The sequence below is a fragment of the Cynoglossus semilaevis genome, chromosome Z (genome assembly GCF_000523025.1).
Source record: "Cynoglossus semilaevis isolate Cse_v1.0 chromosome Z, Cse_v1.0, whole genome shotgun sequence".
In the NCBI taxonomy this organism is placed as follows: domain Eukaryota; kingdom Metazoa; phylum Chordata; class Actinopteri; order Pleuronectiformes; family Cynoglossidae; genus Cynoglossus; species Cynoglossus semilaevis.
This window is the reverse complement of record NC_024328.1, coordinates 5,181,307-5,199,510: the sequence shown is the minus strand read 5'-3', so window position 1 is coordinate 5,199,510 and position 18,204 is coordinate 5,181,307. Positions and strand designations below refer to the sequence as shown.

The 18,204-nt window shown below is 38.1% G+C and overlaps 2 protein-coding genes across 2 annotated transcripts; one reads left to right on the top strand and one right to left on the bottom strand.

Moving 5' to 3' along the window:
• Window positions 1–1,256: 1,256 nt before the first annotated feature.
• Window positions 1,257–4,318, top strand: kifl (kinesin family-like). The gene is made up of 8 exons (XM_025053405.1): window positions 1,257–1,275; window positions 1,375–1,567; window positions 1,897–2,077; window positions 2,190–2,439; window positions 2,637–2,797; window positions 3,049–3,153; window positions 3,792–3,889; window positions 4,060–4,318. The coding sequence occupies exons 1-8, from the start codon at window positions 1,257–1,259 to the stop codon at window positions 4,142–4,144; spliced, it is 1,092 nt and encodes a 363-aa protein (XP_024909173.1). The 3' UTR covers window positions 4,145–4,318.
• Window positions 4,319–6,096: 1,778 nt separating this feature from the next.
• Window positions 6,097–16,075, bottom strand: tmc2b (transmembrane channel-like 2b). Its single transcript, XM_017042847.2, has 20 exons — window positions 15,984–16,075; window positions 15,399–15,440; window positions 14,843–15,224; window positions 13,214–13,363; window positions 12,167–12,257; window positions 11,993–12,074; window positions 11,784–11,890; window positions 11,598–11,696; window positions 11,334–11,476; window positions 11,103–11,250; window positions 10,137–10,331; window positions 9,843–10,022; window positions 8,981–9,139; window positions 8,598–8,726; window positions 7,962–8,029; window positions 7,650–7,889; window positions 7,235–7,360; window positions 6,953–7,031; window positions 6,729–6,861; window positions 6,097–6,328 (listed from the first exon to the last, which is right to left on the bottom strand). Exons 1-20 carry the CDS (start codon window positions 16,027–16,029, stop codon window positions 6,126–6,128), a joined length of 2,802 nt encoding a protein of 933 aa, XP_016898336.1. The 5' UTR covers window positions 16,030–16,075; the 3' UTR covers window positions 6,097–6,125.
• Between the last annotated feature and the right edge of the window lie 2,129 nt (window positions 16,076–18,204).

The following is an 18,204-nucleotide window of genomic DNA, read 5'->3' as shown; positions in this document are numbered from 1 at the left end:
AACTTTTTAAAGGAGGACATAAGTTCTCTTAATTTTCTTTGTGTTGTTTCATAAGTCCATTTATTAGTATGCTGTTACCTAGGACTTGGTCCTGGTTTTCTGCAGTCCCTATTCTAAAAATGAAAGTCTGCATATTTCAGGCTCATGTGGTCTGCAGAACGCTGGACGAGTCCAGACTGGTCCTGGATCAGATGATGGAGGAGAACTGTGCTGCTCTCAAAGAGGCCAGAGACAAACTGATGCATTTACAGATGAAGATAGAGGACGGAGAAGATGAGACAGCCGACGTGTAATTCTTTTCTAATGATTCAGTTCCATAATTATTTTCTTTATACATATTTCTGATGCTATGATATGATCATTTATTTTCAGCATAATTGTGACACAGAATGTTCAAGTCATGCTTTTATCAGTGGTCGAAGGTGATGTCATAATTCAGTTTTGGTCTGGTTTCAGGTCTGTGGACCCTGAGTTCACTCTGTCTTCGCTGCAGGACAAAGTCAGAGAGTGTGAACTTTGCTGGACGGCTCTACACGCCATCAAAAGTGGAAAAAGTCCGCTTATAAATAACGGTTATAATTTTCTTTAAACTTAATTATTGCAATTATTCAATTTTTACAAACACAAAGTTTTGACCTGAACTTTTTTTTTAAATTATATAAGACTGTGATGTGGGATCAGAGTTGGAAAATGTTTCAGGCACAGCCTTAGTCCACAGCTCAGAGGATGTGAAGAGCGTTGGACAGCAGCTGATCTTCATGCAGGACCAGGTTTGTCTCACAAATTAGTTTATTAAATATTAAAGGAAATAAAGCTGTCAATGTTTCTGACATGTCCTAAAATGTTATAAAATTAGATAAATGTTACATGAAATCACAGAAAATGTTAATGTGGATAATTGTTTAAATCATTTTATAGGGATGTGTTTATTGTTGTGATGAGATAAGGAAACATTTCAAACAACACACATCAATAAAAAGTAGTACAAATAATATGTATATATACAGTAAATGTAATTCATTTTTAAAGTTAAACACTGTCTTTGTAATGACATTTGTAAAAGCCACTTATTAAAAAGAATAAACAAAAAATACAATAGAATAATGACCTAAATTCAAGAATCATTTAACAGATTTAAAAAAAAAAATTAACTTCCATCTTTTGTCTGTCACCAGTTGAAGCAGTTAAAAGAAGAAAATAAGAAAATCATTGAAAACTACACTTCAGAGAGAACAATGAGGAAAAAGCTTTATAACATGGTGGAGGAAATGAAAGGTTGACACATTTTCACTAAAAGCTGCTGCAATGTCACTTGTGAAACAAAATGTTGGAATTGTTTTGTTTTGTTTTGTTTTTTAATCATTTTTTTTCCAGGTAAAATTCGAGTGTTCTGTCGAATTCGTCCTGCCAGTCGCACTGAGTCGGCTCAGAGTGAAACTGTGGTTGTGGAAAAAGTAGACGAGTTTTCTGTAAAAGTGGAGACGAGCCGAGGAGACAGAGAGTTCCAGTTCGACAGAGTTTTCAGTTCTGAAGCTTCGCAAACAGATTTGTTCCTGGACATGAGCAGGTGAGAGAAACTAACAAAAACACAGTTACAGTGACAGGAAAATATCCCACCCCCAAACCCCTGGGTACAGATACAGTATTCGTTTTTTAGTATATTACTGGTTCTACCATTTGGTTTATTGGTCGATTCATTCATTCGGTAAAACGCATCATGTAAAAAATATTTTTTGTGTCCTTAGAAATTCACCAGTTATATATATATATATATAATTATATATATATATATTTTGAAGTGTGTTATGAATGATTATTTAAAGTTTAATTGTCTCTTCTTATTTGAACTGATTTCAGTTCAGTTCAGCTGTTAACTCTCTGTTTCCTCTTCCACAGACTGATCCAGTCAGCTATCGACGGCTACAATGTCTGCATCTTTGCTTACGGACAGACGGGATCAGGAAAGACCTTCACCATGGTTGGAGACAAAGACCAGAAGAATCCTGGGATCATGCCCAGAACTTTTAATGCCATATTTGACATCATCACTGAGAACAGAAACAAATTTGAATATCGGGTAAAAAGAAAAGAAAAAGTATGATTTTATCTGGATCTGGATTTGAGCCTTCACTAATACCATGTCCTGGTCTGTGTCCTGGTCTGTACTATTGTCTCTAACCTTACTCCAGGTTTCCACCTACATGCTGGAGCTTTACAACGACAGACTGCAGGACCTACTGGTGACCCCGACCACTGCGGCTGGGTCTTCTGCCGCTGAGTCTCAACAGTTCCAGGCAGCAGCGCACCGGGTGGAAATTAAGAGGAACCGGAAGGGGGTAGTTTTTGCACAGGGAGCAGAGAAGAAGGATGTTTCCAACGCTCGTGAACTTTACGCTCTTTTTAAACAGGCGTGTGCCAACAGACACATCTCTGCCACTAGTGAGTTCTCTTTGTGGAACTCTACTGTGCTCTTTGTCTTGTGCAGAGTGAGAGGTTCTAAAATAGTGTCAAAAAGTTCACCTAAAACATACTGGGGTCTAACCTGGTTAGCCTAGAAATAGGAAAAGGCAGAAAAAAAACCCATGTTAGCCATAAAGTGGCTTAGTCCTTTTCTAATGGGTTGTGTTTTTCCACAGAAATGAACGTGGAAAGCTCTCGTTCCCACCTCATCGTAGGAATCACAGTGGAGAGTAGGAATCTGACCAATGGCAGTGTGAGCAGCGGAAAAGTGAGTCTGGTGGATCTAGCAGGAAGTGAAAGAGCAGCCAAGACTGGAGCCAAAGACCATCAGCTGAAGGTGAAGCTAATTAACAAATAATATTAATAATAATAATAATAATAATTATTATAATAATAATAATAATAATAATAATAATAATAATAATAATAATAATAATAATAATAATAATAATAATAATAATAATAATAATAATAATAATAATAATAATAATAATAATAATAATAATAATAATAATAATAATAATAATAATAATAATAATAATAATAATAATAATAATAATAATAATGTTGTAAATGCTCACCTTACAGGAGGCCAACTTCATCAACAAGTCTCTGAGTGCTCTGGGTGACGTGATCTCAGCTCTGTCTGCTGAACTGCCTCACGTGCCCTACAGGAACAGCAAACTGACCCAGGTAACCACAGAAGGAGACAAGAAAATAATCCAAGATTCTAGGAAATGTATGGTTTAAACTTTAAGGTTGATTTAGCCTGAGATAAAACTTCAGTGTTTGAAACGCTTGGTTTATTTACCTCAGCGACACAGACTGAGGCAGCAGTAGAGCAGCTCCTGTGTGCTTGTGAGCAGGGCCTCTCCTAGCCAAACAAGGGCCCTAAGCAAGAAGTGCCTATACTAAAGAATGAAATTAAAGAAAAAAGAAATCCTCAAAAACACAAAACAAAGAAATGAATAAGTTAAATAGCAGTAAATGCGAACACTATTAATACAATGACAAAATACTGCAATGATTACAATTCCTGTCTTTTTTATTATTATTGTCACGATTATTATCATTATTATTTGTATTATTACTAGTATGCACAATCGTGGCGAAACATGTGTATTATATCAACTCCATAAAATAACAGCTGTGGCTCTTGAGAATCCCCCAGTAGACCACCATAAAAAGTTGTGCAGCAGTGAGCTGCATCAGTCGTGCATTTTGCACATATTGCTCAAAGTGGGGGCTCTCGTTCCATCAAGAGTACTGTCCTAGTTATTGTATTAAGTGGCTCAGCCAGGTCTGACCTTATCTTGCTCTCTATGTTTCAGGTGATGCGTGACTCCTTGGGCGGCAACGCTAAAACCCTCATGATCGTAAATGTTTCACCTTCTGGATGCAATCTGGATGAGACGCTTACTTCTCTTTGGTAAGAAAACAAACAATGATGCCATTGCAATTTTAATTTCAACACTACATGGTCTGTCATGTCTGTCATTCGAGACACAGTACAAATCTGTCTCTCATTCAACAACATCATTCAGATTAAAAAAACAACAACTATTTGATGTTGATATAAATTGATCCTGGTTTTTACAGCTATGCAACAAGAGTGAAGAACATCACCAACATCGCTCAGAGGAACGTGGAGAGCAAAGAGATTGCTCACCTGAAGGAGGTTTGACCTCAGTTATGTTCAGTTGAACACTGACCCAGGAATGATTATCTAATTCCCATTTATTTTTTGCTTTCTGACAGATGATCGTAAAGCTGAAGTCAGGACAGACCCTGGAGGATGGGGAGGATGTTTGACGTGTTTGTTGTGTTACTTTATCTGTGATAGTGTATGATAGTTAGGTCCCAAAAATGTAATCCCATTTAAAATATTACAGTTAAATAAACCTGGATAGAAAGGCTGTAGTTGCTAGAGTTGACCTGTAGAGGGCACATTTGTTTGTTTTGTATTGCTGGTGAACAAATCTTCCATCCATCCATTTTCATCCACTTATCCGTTACCGGGTCGCGGGGGCAGCAGTCTCCATGACCACCACCCAAATCACACTGCACTGTACCAACCGCCCCTGAGCGTTCCTACAGGTGGTGAGTCCACTGGAAGGTACCAACCGCCTTAATCAGGATTCGATCTTGCCCAGGAGGTGAACCCTGGGGTTCCACACCAGTGACAGAGACACTGCCTCTGGGCTAAAGCGTCACGTGAACAAATCCCTCTGAATTAATAACATATTTTCCACAATTTGTGTGAGAAACTTTTCATATGAAAAACACGGTTGATACAAAGAAGACCAGTTGTGTTTTAATGTTCACAGAATATAACAGTTTGGTGACTGTTCACAGTGTTTATGGACAATAAAAGACAAGGAAACAGATCAGGTGAGCTATGTGAAGTTTTACCTAGTTGCAAAGTAATTTTTTCGATCATTCCAACACCACATGAATGCAGCACCAGTTGCTTCTAGCGCTAAGGTGGTTAAAATGTTACATGTCTTAAATTGCTTTACAATAAAATGTTCCTACAGTGAGAATGGGTGTTGACTCGTATTCTAATTTTGTTTTTCCACAATTTATACAGTTTACATAACCCTCTCAGTCCTAATACAGTTGACATACAGAGGATTTGTAAACATTTATTAAAACAACATCTAAAAAAGTAAAAACAGAATTCTATATGGAAAGGTCCTACAACTCCAGCTCCATCTGTAGACAGCTGACAGTATTTTCTTTCCTGTGGTTGAAGAAGATCTAAGGAATATTTACAAATAAATGAACAAAGTAAATAACATAAATAAATATTTTATTATTTAAATAATTTAGTATTAATTCAAGAAAAATCACATCACGGGAGGGAGGTTGTTTCCACAGCTGTGATCAATATGACCCAAGAACACAAACTCTCTGGAGGAGGCCTTCAGGTGGAGCCTGTTATTTTGTGTTACCACTTCAGCAGAAAACTAAACCACTTTCTTTAAACTATCCCTAAAACCACTAATCCCTAACCTGCTAACTCTACTACAACGGCTAAAGGACTACTCGTAACCCTAACCTCCTAACACAGCAGCAGCAGTTTCTGACTTTTCAATGATTACTTGATAATAATTTGGTTAATCACAGGGTGGCTCTAGATAAATCACAATTAATCATGATAGATCATGATCACCGTTCGTCACATTAATCATGATTAATAAAAAAAAAAAACACTATGTATTGCTGGAACACCAATGCATATAACAGCAGATAGATGTATGTGTTTCACACATTTATTTATTTGTAACCTTTTTAAAGGAAATATGCAAAAATATACTGTAGCTTTAAATTTAGTGTCACATTGTTGGTAGAATTTGGTCATCACTGTTTATATTGACAGAGGTTTATAGAACGCATGTTTTTCAACATGTCATCCTATACATACATGTATACACATACATATATACATATACATACATATATATATATATATATATACATTAATATGTATATATATATATGTATATGTATATGTATATGTATATGTATATATATATATATATATATATATATATATACATATATATATATACATACTAGTGCCTTTATAGTTTTAAGACATAAGAAAATAAAGACATTCCACTTAATCGACACATGTGGTACATGTGATTTTTTTTTACGTGTTAGTCCTGAGGTCGACCCCGCCCTCTTCCTCTGCCTCGACCTGGTCCAGACTGAGGTCCCCCTCTTGGGCCCGGGGGCTTGGTCACTGGACCTCTGGGGTTCTCTGCAGCCAGAGAGACGTCCTTTTGCAAATTTACTCCCTTTCCTCCGTCCCTGTCTTTTTTGGATTTAGGAGACTTGCCTCCTTTGTCTACAACAACTTCTGAGAAGAAAAGAAAAAGAAGATTTTGCTGAAGTTCGTGGGCAGGTGTAAAATCAGTCAACTGTAAATGTAAGTCCTTTGTTTGTCCCACAGTGGGGAAATTCACAGTGTGAGCCTTGGTAACCCACACAGGCTGCCACAGGCGGTTCCATTATGTATGTGGTTGCAACTCACTAGCTGCCACAAAGCAAGCGCCATTACGTATGTGATTTCTATGGGGTTCGAACCCAGGACCTTCTGTATGTAAGGCAGAAGTGATTTCTGCTACAATATTGAACCAACAGAAGAACTGGTGGAGATTTCAACTCAGATCAGTGGATTTAAAGAGTGCTAACCATTATACCATGGAACCACATAGATGACAGGTACACTGAATTATCACAGGTCTGGGTGACAGTACCAGGTACTGGTGGCTCCTCCTCCTCAGTGGGTGGTGGAATGAGTGACTTGTTTGGTAGCAGATCCTCGAGGTCCTTCATCACCTGGTTGGTGCTGTCCTTGTTGTTCCTGCGGTTCTTCTCCTCGTCCCGAGCCTGAAATTCATTTTTTATCTTTAGGTGAATCTCACAGAATCAAATGTATTTGTAAGTGGAAGAAACAGGAATGTCACACACGTATACAGACCATTTGCATCTTCCTTTTTAGATCGTTGTTCGCCTGCTGGTATCCTTTAGACACTGCATTCAAGTAGTACAGCGCTAGCCTGTGGATGCATACAATACAACAAAGAATCTCAACAGTTACAGATGTGGTCTCTGTGAATGGTTTGGGTGAGGTTTCTTTTTTAATTTATTCACTCCTGCATTATCCATACAAAGCTCTACCTGCGTACCTATGAAATAGTTACTTTGTTTCAGTTTAACATTTATCACTGCTCGCTGTTTGACATAAAGAAAATATCCTTACACCATGAGTAGAACACCAGGCATGATGAGTCCAGGGTTGGTGGCGTATGTGAAAATGTTCCTTATGAAAGAAGGCAGTTCCCGTTCTATGGTCTCCATCACCACATCATACATTTTTTCCTGACCGCTGCATGACGGAAAACATAATGTCAATTATTTACGAACACTAACATTTACTAGAAACACATTCTTTACAGAATGTGCTATAAAGAATGTGAATGTGAATAAAGTTAAACTTATTTTAGTTTAACTTTATTTTAGTCAAACTAAAATAGAGTTAATCAAATTGGAGACAATACTAGACAGAAGTTACATTAATGTTATGTCATTATAGATTAAAAAAACTGTCCAGAAATCTAACTTACATACATATATGCCAAGCTATAGATAAAGATAGTAAATTAGACTTGACTGACCTGAACGGTCCACAGTCGAAGGACGGAGGTAAAGTCATGATGGTGTAAATGACAGGCAGCAAACTGAGGAAGAGCACCAGCAGCAACAGGCCCATGTAGAAGTTATTAGAGCGTGAGGCCTTGAAAACTCGTTCGTGGGGGACATTACAGGACATCACAGCCCAGCACTGGTAATACATGGAGGTCAACAGACGCAGAACGTTCAACCCGACCAGACCTGGAGCGTAAAACGCCCCCATCCTAACAAAAGAAATCACAAAGGGCTTTTAACTGACATAAACCAGTAGGAACCGAGGAAGTGATGGAACTCACCAGATCATTCCTTGGTTAAAGACAAGTCCAAGCACATTTCCACTGATGTCAAACTCTCCATATGAAGGCTGAAACAAAACAAACGACAACATCAAGTGTGCATTACCAAAAAGTACTTTACACCGCTTTCGCAAATTTGGTTCCTCCATTAAATGCTGGGAAATTAAAGACTCTGTCACTGCTGTTCTTAGAACAGTGGTCTTATTGACACATATTGAAGAACCTTTTTTACAGAGGTAAATAATTGGTTGATAGTTGATCCATGTCTTTTGTGGATCCTTTAAGATTGGGGTCTATTTGTAAACAACTCTGGATAAAACCCATCTGGCAGTGTGTCTGTCCTGCCAGTTTTGTTTGAGTTTCTGTCTTCCTGCTCTCTGTCTTTGTTCCTCTCTCTGTCTGTCCTTCTCTCTCCCCCTTCCTCTCTCGCTTCCTCTGTAATTACACTCACTCCGCAGTCTCCTCTTTCACTCAGAAAGGCAGTCACCTGTCCGTCCCCATGCCATTGCCTGGTGTCAGGTTGACTTAAATAATCAAACACAGTTTTCAGGTTAACTGTGTACTCCTTGTATCAAAGTCCGGAATCTTCAACCTACAAACTCTCAGCCACTGGTGCAAAGTGCGATTTTTACTCACAAATCCAGCCTCCAGGTCCCAGCACCAGCAGTAGTTGAGGAAGCGTACGATAACGGCTCTCAGGAAGTCACCAATCAGAATGGTTAGATAGGTCACCTGCATGTCTGACACAATGAGTTTAACAAATTCCTGCAAGAAAATGGAAGAGGGAAGAACATAAATTATTTAAGTGTGTGGGGAGTAACAAGCTGAGTTGTTATACATTCAAAACCAAACATAAGGAAATGGGAAAATTAAATTAATATACTGTAAGAACAGGAAAATGGAGGTAAAAAAATGCCATAAAGAGACACTATTAAAAAGAACATCAAGAGAAAGAAAGTATTTCACACAAACAATGATTATAAAAAAAAGCACAAATAATAAAAAAGACGATGACTGACTATTCCGACACCAGTCTCCCAGCAGGGTCCTCTGATGACATCAGCTGGGTCCACATTTGGTGGTGGAACATCAGTGGTGTTGAAGTAATAGCTGTAGTTCATGATGTACTGATTCATCAGCCACTCTGTATTGTTCTTGATAATCTTCTCTCTGTCCAACTGACAACAAGGATAAAAAACAGTTCAGATTAACAACCTTAAAAAAAAACATCCTGTTGGACTGAAGGAAGATTCAGTCATGCTCCCCCTTGGGGACAGAAATGTTTTCTCATCTTCACCCATCCTCCCACTCTCCCCCCCAAATTGAAATACTATTGAGAACCTGATAACATGCATATTTTTATCTGTACAAACCACTGTATGAGTTGCTGCCACCTAGTGACTGGAGGCCTCACTAGGCTTCACATCATTTAAGCATTACAGCGTGCCATATTCCATTGGAAGCTCCTCACGCCCCCCCAGCACCACATTGCAGCCACTCAGGGGGGTTCGGCCCCACTACTTGAGATGCACTGTCTTAAACCAATGTCCATAGATAAGATTAGTAACTGTACTTCATATGAATACACCATTGTAATCATTATTTTAAAACAATAATAATTAGTTTATAATATAAATTTCTAGACTTTTCTGGTGACCCAATTTGAATTTCAGGTGACGCCACATGGGGATGCAACCCCAAGGTTGAAACACACTGGTCTAATTTTTGATGCTAGAGTGTCATTACCATGAAAAAACCCCTTATAATAATATAATAAAATTCAAAGTGTATAGTGCAAAGGTACAAATACACAATACTCATAAGTTCTCAGTCCTGCTGTCTTCATACATAACAGCCTGACATTATATATATATATCATACCTTGGCATTGACTTCGTCAAACAGGGCGAAGAGGAAGGTATACAGGTTTCCTAGAAAGAGAGCGAAGATTCGACCCAGCTGCCACTTCAGGGCAATACGAGGGTGGTAATCCTCCAACTCAGCTATGGTTTCAAACAAAGGAGGACACACCAGTCCCAGCAGTGACATCACAAACTCCACCTTAAACCATTAAGGACATAATTTTAGTCAAAACACTGACACATTTAATTTGCGCACTTTTTCAAGACAAAACAACTTATTAAAAAAACTTTTTTGAAAAAAAAAAAAACTTACCTCATTTTTCTCAAACCAGGATAGTTCAGCATCATCCTTCTCAGCAAACACCTGGGAGCGTTTCACCACAAAGTAGATAAGGTATCCACTCCCACCGAGGCAGCACAAGATCATGAAGTTTGCCAGGACCCTCAGAAACCGCCTCAGATGGATGTTCTCATCTTTTTGGTTCTCCTGCTCATCTACGATTGATTCCTGTAGAACAGGGGCGTCAAAGTCATTTTCATCGGGGGGAGGGAGGGGGAAAGGGGGCACATCAGAAATACAGCTATAACTACTCCATAACATATTAGTACATGTTTCTGCAATTGATTATTATTTATTCAAGATACAAATGTTGTAAATTGCTCCATGTAATAAAAAAAATCAAGTTAAGAAACTCTGTAGCATGGACTTGGCGAATGGCATTTGGACTGCAGGCCTTGAGTTTGACACATATGCTGTAGAGCAGGCAGGGCCAACCTGCGCCTCGGGAGCCACATGCGGCTCTTTGCCCAGTTTCTTGTGGCTCTTACATTCATGTCAAATTTTAGTTTGTGTTTTTTTTTTACGCTATTTGAATCTCATGCAGATAGGCGTTGATGCAAATTACCTAGGGAAAACCCAATTTGCAGAGAGTGTACACGGTGAGATGATTACATTCTTCAATCTAACGAGCTTGTTGTTCTGTGATCGATTAGATTATTATCATGGTATTTTATTTTGTTTTAGTCAAGTTCAAGAATTTATTACGGTTTGTTAGTTTGGTTTTTAGGACTAGCAGGATAGCAATTTTTACGACATATTCAATCAGCTTGGAGGTTGTTAGCTGGTTATAGGACCTAGTAGATGGTTATTTGTTGTTATCTTGGCATAGGTATCATTAGATACCTGAACATCTGATTTCTACTCAAAGCTTTGTACTGGGTTTCAGAGCTGGAATCCTTGTATTTGGGTTCTAGTATAAATAGACACATAAACACTCACCTTGAAGCTGGTGGTGATGGAAGCATACTTGTTGTCTGCAGTCTCTGGGTTTCCTATTAAATAGTCCCAACTGGTGAACATCTTCCAGCTGAAGGTGAACTCTCCATCTTCTGCACCATCTCCACCCTCATTTGCGTTACTGGCCATTCTGAAAAAACACAAACACACAGTAAAACAGCCATGGACTCCCTTCTACACAACTGGTACTGTACATCTAAGAGCCTTGCCTACGTTCTAATGACAACCATTAGGCTGTATCCGAAGATCCCAACACCCACGAGCAGGTAGGACAAAGGCAGCCTAAACTTCAACACTCCGATTGTCCGCTTGTGGTCGTAGAACCCGTAGAACAAGAAGGAGTACTTACAGTAACCCTGTGGGTTCACACAAACACAGAACCGTCCGTTTGTATAGATCCTCAGGACAAATGCACGAGAAGATTAATCTTCAGTTAATTAAGAATGAATATATTTTCACTTAGTCCAAGATCCTCACACCAAAGTCAAAAAGTACGGAGTAGTCCATAGCTGTGGCCTGCTCTTCCCTGGGTACAGTTTTTCTGGGAATGGAGCCATAAGGAAGACCCATCAGGATCTGACAAGAAAATTAAAGAAAAAGAAAATCAGGCCTGTATGATTGATTAACTTTATAACAGTGGGTAATGAGTTAAGAAACACAAACCTCAGGTAAAACCACCAGGCCAAACATGAACCCAAACAAAACCATGTTCAGACCATACATCCACCGCAGAAAGATGAAATAAGAAGCCACGGACGATCCAAAGTGGCCTGTTGTTAAAAAAAAAGAAAAAAAAAGAGAAACTTAATAAACCGAGGCACCATTATTCTCATTAGAAAAGTTATTATCAGAAAAATATTCCAGACACTGACTTTCTACGTCCTTGATTTTCCGCTCCCATGGTATAAAGGCAGTTTTAAAGTTTTCAAAGTCACGGTTGAATTTGATCAGTTTCTGAGAAAAAAAAAGCAGATCCAAAGGACAGTTTTGTTAATATGATCTGCTTTGTAAAAATGTTAACTTTGCACTTGTGTGGACAATGTTACCTTCGTCATCATGACCTTGAAGGCGTAGAGCTTTCTGTTTTTTCCTTTTCCTAGAGCTCCTTCAAACTTTTCCACGAACTCTTGAGCTTCTCTGTAAACAGAAACTGAGACGCTTCAGAACTGATCATTATTACGAACCTTTCCACTCTAAGTAACAGACGTTAGAGGCAGAGTAAGGAACTAATTGCATTTCAACAGCAGGTACTAGTAGTGCAAGGCTCAACACCAACAACAATGCATTTTTCCACCACAGCATCTACATCTGGAACTCAGAACAGTACCAAAAATGTTCTATTACGGACGCCACATGAATTCTAAACTAAAAGCAAAGGGACAGTACTGTGTATAAACAGTACCATTTCAAAACACTGGTGAAACTAATGCCTTGTTGTTGTTGTTGTTTTTCTAGCAGCTTTGCTCAAAACTGAAAGACAGATTCAAATAAAAGGTTAACTTAGCTTCCTGTGCTTGTGTTTTCTCTGGCCATTTAATTAACTCTCAGTCTTTTGCTTACCCAAAGCCTTGTCTCTGACTCTAATCACAACTAGTTACTTTCTAAACTGAAGCTCACACCACAGGATGGCCAGAGTTATAGTAGGTTGGCAAATTGCATAAAAAGTGCACAAAACGAAATGGGAAGACGTTAGAAATGGAAGACATTTTTATAAGAATCTTTGAAAATCGTCCAGGTAGATTACTATAATATTAACAGTGGTTTTTAAAATGTGCTTCCATTTCTTTTTCTTTCTTTCTTAACTTCCTCTTGTATAAACTGTTATGCAAATGAGCTTCTGTTAAGTAATGCAGTAGTAACGGCTAATGATCAAAAACTTTGATAACTGTTTAACGATGACAGAGAGACTGTCACAGATGTGACAAAGAGAGATGGCAAACAACGAACAAAACATTAGTCATTTGTTTTAATTTTACACGCTCAACATCACATGTACACAACATATGTGATGGTAGGTATGAATAGCAGTTGAGGGAAAAAGGAAACAGCCAGGAAACACCCAATAGCATGTGAGTCATTGCACTCGATTTTACTTGAGTAGGAGGAGTCTTTTCTTCATTCGCCAAGGTTTGTTCCTCAGTGTGGCTATTAGCTTTTTCTTCTCCTCCACCTCCTCCTTCAGTGTTGCAAGCTCTCCTTCTGACATTGAGTCCTCGTCCGACTGGTTGGAGTCAGAGGAGGAGCTGGTGAAGGAAAAGAGCTGTCACCGATCAGGGCTTTGACAAAAGACTACAGGAGCTCACATTTGGGCATTATCAACGGCTAAATCCAAAACCCTGAGCTCAGCTCATCAGAATTTCTTTTTTTTTTTACTACAAAGAGGACATTGAGAGAACATCCCTAAATCCAGACACATAACTGTCCTGAGGAAATATGTAAATTACCTTAACTGTATGCCTTTGAGGTAGTGTAAACCTGCTACTTTTCATAGTTGACAGCTAAATGTCTGGCTAATGGTAGCATTTTCTAGCTAAACATACTATGGGCTGTGGCTGTGTTGCAACATTTAGGATAATGTTAAAGAAGCTAACTCCAAAATGTTTAAATATGAGTAATTGTGTATAAAACTAAGCTATTGTAAGCATTATTTTTTTTAAAACTACAGATATGGCTGAACCTTTTGCTTCTGTTATTTTGTAGAAGCTAATCATGTTTGAGGCTGAATCTTTGGCTAGTCACCATGAATACAATAAAGGCAAAATAATGTCAATAAATGTAGCAACAGTTAATGAAATGATTAGGAAACGTTTGTACACATGTCTTGATAAAATAAGTAAATGTCATTCATGTCACTTTGACCAAACTAATACTGTATATATGTAAATGTGCATCTACCATTGGCTGCAAGCTAACAGCTGCCACTCAGTAACTGTGGCATTATAAGTGAAATAAACTGGGGCTGTTCTTAGTGAATTTGGTGATGCTATTTGTTTTTGAGTTTGTTAATCGTTCACCCAGCCACACCAAAGTCAATAAAGAAAATTAAGCTTTTACTCAGTAGCACAGTGGAGTGGAGTCCAGTTATCACTAATTTAAATATTACTGATTTTGGTATTTGAAACACTTCAACTGAATTGAATTCCTGGACACAAATTTAGGGGCAGTGGTGGCCTAGTGGTGAAGGAGGCGGACTTCGGTCCGGAAGGCCCCAGGTTCGAATCCACCAACTGCCAGGTTGCCACTGAGATACACTGAGCATGGCATCGTCCTCAAGCACTGCTCCCCGGGCGCCGACCATGGCTGCCCACTGTTCACTTTGGTGATGGGTTAAATGCAGAGGGTAAATTTCGTTGTGCATGGTGTGCTGTGCTGTGTCACAATGACTAATAAAGATAAGTTTAAGTTTTAAGTTTAAATTGACCACATGAGGCAGCAGTGGACTAACAGCTCCATTGATTCTCTATGATCTTTGGTGTGGAAGATTGATCAACGGTTGCTTATGTAAACACATTCCTGAGGTATTGTAGAGGTAACATGAGAGTTATTTTGAGGTAGATTTTCAGTGGCTAAAATCATATTTTTTTTCTGTCCCTTTCAGTCAGTTTCCTGGTTCCAGGTTGGTTCACAAAACTTGTGGGAGATCAGTGGGAGAAGCCGTTTCAGTGCAGTTGCGTATACAGTGGTGTTTGTGGAGCATGTAGGTGAGTCACAGAATACTGCACCTGTTATTCTTCCCCTTCTTCTTTTTGTCTTTGTCTCCATCTTTATCCTTTCCATTTCCCTTTCCCTTTCCATTTCCTTTCTTATTCTGCTCCTCCTTGTCTTTCTTGGATGTGGCTTTGCCTCCTTTTTTTTTCTTCCCTCGCTCTTCCTCACTCTCTTCATCACTTTCTGCCTTTGCCCCTTTTTTCCTTGAGGCTTTGGATCCTTTGCTCTTCACACTGCGCTTGTCTTCCTCATCCTCATCACTGTCTCTGGCCTTCTTCTTCCTCCGCCCTTTCCTTCTTGGAGCTTCATCCTCATCATCGTCTTCATCTTCACTTGCAGGTTTGGGCCTTCGTTGAGGTTTGGTTCTTCTGTTTTTACTTCGCTTCCTAGCCTCCTCTGAAAATTATGTATCCATCCAATCAGAAAAAAAAAGTAATTAAAAGACATTAAAAAGACAATCTTTTAAGTTTGATGACAACTGTGGCTCAGCCATTTTGACTTTGTTCTGGCTAGTGTTGCTCTTTGCTGACATGACATTTATGTGGCCTAAATAGCATATAAGTGACTGACCTTCACTTCCACTGTCAACTTCTGCATCCACATCCATCCCAACTGAACAGGAGAGAGAAACAGAATTAAAAAGCTGAGCAACCACTGAATATATATTTTAAAAAAATACTTAAATTATTCAAATAAAAAAGAAAACCTCCAATAATTTAGATATAAATAAGATGAACTGCATGATTAGGATAAAAAAAAACTAACTGTAAATTAGGGTAAGAAGTATGAAAATGTTACAAAAAGTTTACTAAATTTATGTACAACAATAATTAACAAAAACAATTAAATAGATACTTTTTAAGTGTAAAAATATGGAAGTCATACTAAAATATGAATTGATCAAATAAAATGAAGAGGCATTTTTGTTTATATAAACAATTAAGTCTGAAGTCAAACTACATGAAAACAAAAAAAAGCCTTTGATTTAATTTCAATTCTAATTAAAGTAGTAATTAATTGTTGTGCTTTCAAGTTAAATAAAAACATGATTAAGTCTAAAATTCAAAACTTTAAACTAAAAGAAATAAAATTATATTTTTTAATGCATTCTCATGGTTAGAAATAAAGTCATAAAAATAGAATAAATCTTCTCACCATCTTCAACTCCAACACCAGCATTGTTTTTTCTTTTCGGAGGCATTTCTGCTGATCTCTATCCTCCACCGTTGACTGAGGACAGTTTTTGTTTTCTGCATCTGACTCACAACACACACACACCACCCACTTACTGGCTCCTTGACAACAGTCAAAGAAACACAGCATTAAATGATAAGTAGGGAGCTAAGGGGGTGGAGTCAAATAATGGACCTGTCAGTCAAAAATACATGTTTACATTTGACCGACATGTGTATTACAATCCTAAAGAATAATTTCAGTAATTTTCTAATGGTCATCTTTTTATAAACATTTTTTTAACTTCAAGTGTAACAACATGAATTTCTGGTTCTTTCTTTCCTTCAGCTGTGACACAGAAAACCTATGCTAAACAGCACATGTTCATGTAAGGGTCAGGTGTCCTTTGACACAGTTAGGTAATTGTGTGGGAAAAGAGAAATAAGTCAGTCAGTTTGATAAAGAGAGCTGTGTTAGAGAACTGGGCCGTTCTGTTATGTACAGGTAACATCACATTAAACCAAAGGTCAAGATGCAAACTATAGAGATAAAATGAAACAGAAATACTAATAAAACTAAAACAAAATGTGCAAAGCTCCAGCCCGGTCTCTGGTTGATACTTTCTACATCATCTGGCCATCAAATGATGTATAAATGTTATATATGAACTTTTTAGTTCATCAACTTTCTTTCTGTCCCATTTTAAAATATGTTGTGTGGATACATTTACAAATTCCATATATGTAAATTTACAGAACTCAGTTTCAATGTATTCCTCATTGTTCATCATGCAGATGTTTAGGTTTTGACCAAAATGTTTTATTCCAAGGGTTATTTCTTAAATGCTTTTTTAATTTTTAGTGTCTGTGTCTGAAGCTGCAAATGTGAGGTTTATATTCATATTTGAGATCTGTGCAGTCGATATGAATTAAACACAGTTTCTCCTTCATTTGTTGTGTTGTGTTAAAACATTTAAGTTAATTGAGAAAACTTCATTTTCAAACTGTTTTTTTTTTTTTTGGTATGGCAGTATTTGGACGGTTCTGGTCAAACGTCAGATCTGATGCTGTTAAATGTTTCAGAAGGAAACAAGAGAAGCAGCTTTTGCTGTAGCTAAAACAAAGACCTACTCACATCCAGGATGGATTACATAAATGACAGACGGCTCGTACCAACTTCATTACGGCCGTCCTACATGACTGCGTACAAAAAGATCTCTTCCTTAATCACAATTCTTCTCAAAGGGTTTTTTGTAACACAAATTTTGTCCTTTGGCGTTCATTTGACATTATCTGTCCTTGAATATGTGAAATCCCAGAGAGAAACCCTTTAGTTTTTAGTGTGACATATAAAACAGGTGTGTTTGATGTTTTTGCACAGCCACAAAAAATGTAAAGAGTTTGTTCTAAAGCTTTAAATAGTCCAAGTCTGAAAACACATAAATGTTGCAGTGATGTTGTTGCACAATGTAGGTTCTGAGCATGCCTAGAAAAGATGACTGTGGTTTGAACATTCCATTGGTTTTTACTGAAGATCAGATATGACATTCAGATAAACAACAGTCACATTAGTATCTTTAGCAGTATTCCTGATGCAGAGAAGATACCAGTAGAGTGTACACTGAGACATACTACAGTGGGTACGGAAAGTATTCAGACCCCTTTAAATTTGTCACTCTTTGTTTCATTGCAGCCATTTGCTAAAATCAAAAAAGTTCATTTTATTTCTCATGAATGTTCACTCAGCACCCCATCTTGACAGAAAAAAATCAGAAATGTAGAATTTTTGCAAATTTTAATAAAAAAGAAAAACTGAAATATCACATGGTCATAAGTATTCAGACCCTTTGCTCAGTATTGAGTAGAAGCACCCTTTTGAGCTAGTACAGCCATGAGTCTTCTTGGGAATGATGCAACAAGTTTTTCACACCTGGATTTGGGGATCCTCTGCCATTCTTCCTTGCAGATCCTCTCCAGTTCCGTCAGGTTGGATGGTGAATGTTGGTGTACAGCCATTTTCAGGTCTCTCCAGAGATGCTCAATTGGGTTTAGGTCAGGGCTCTGGCTGGGCCAGTCAAGAATGGTCACAGAGTTGTTCCAAAGCCACTCCTTGGTTATTTTAGCTGTGTGCTTAGGGTCATTGTCTTGTTGGAAGGTGAACCTTCGGCCCAGTCTGAGGTCCTGAGCACTCTGGAAGAGGTTTT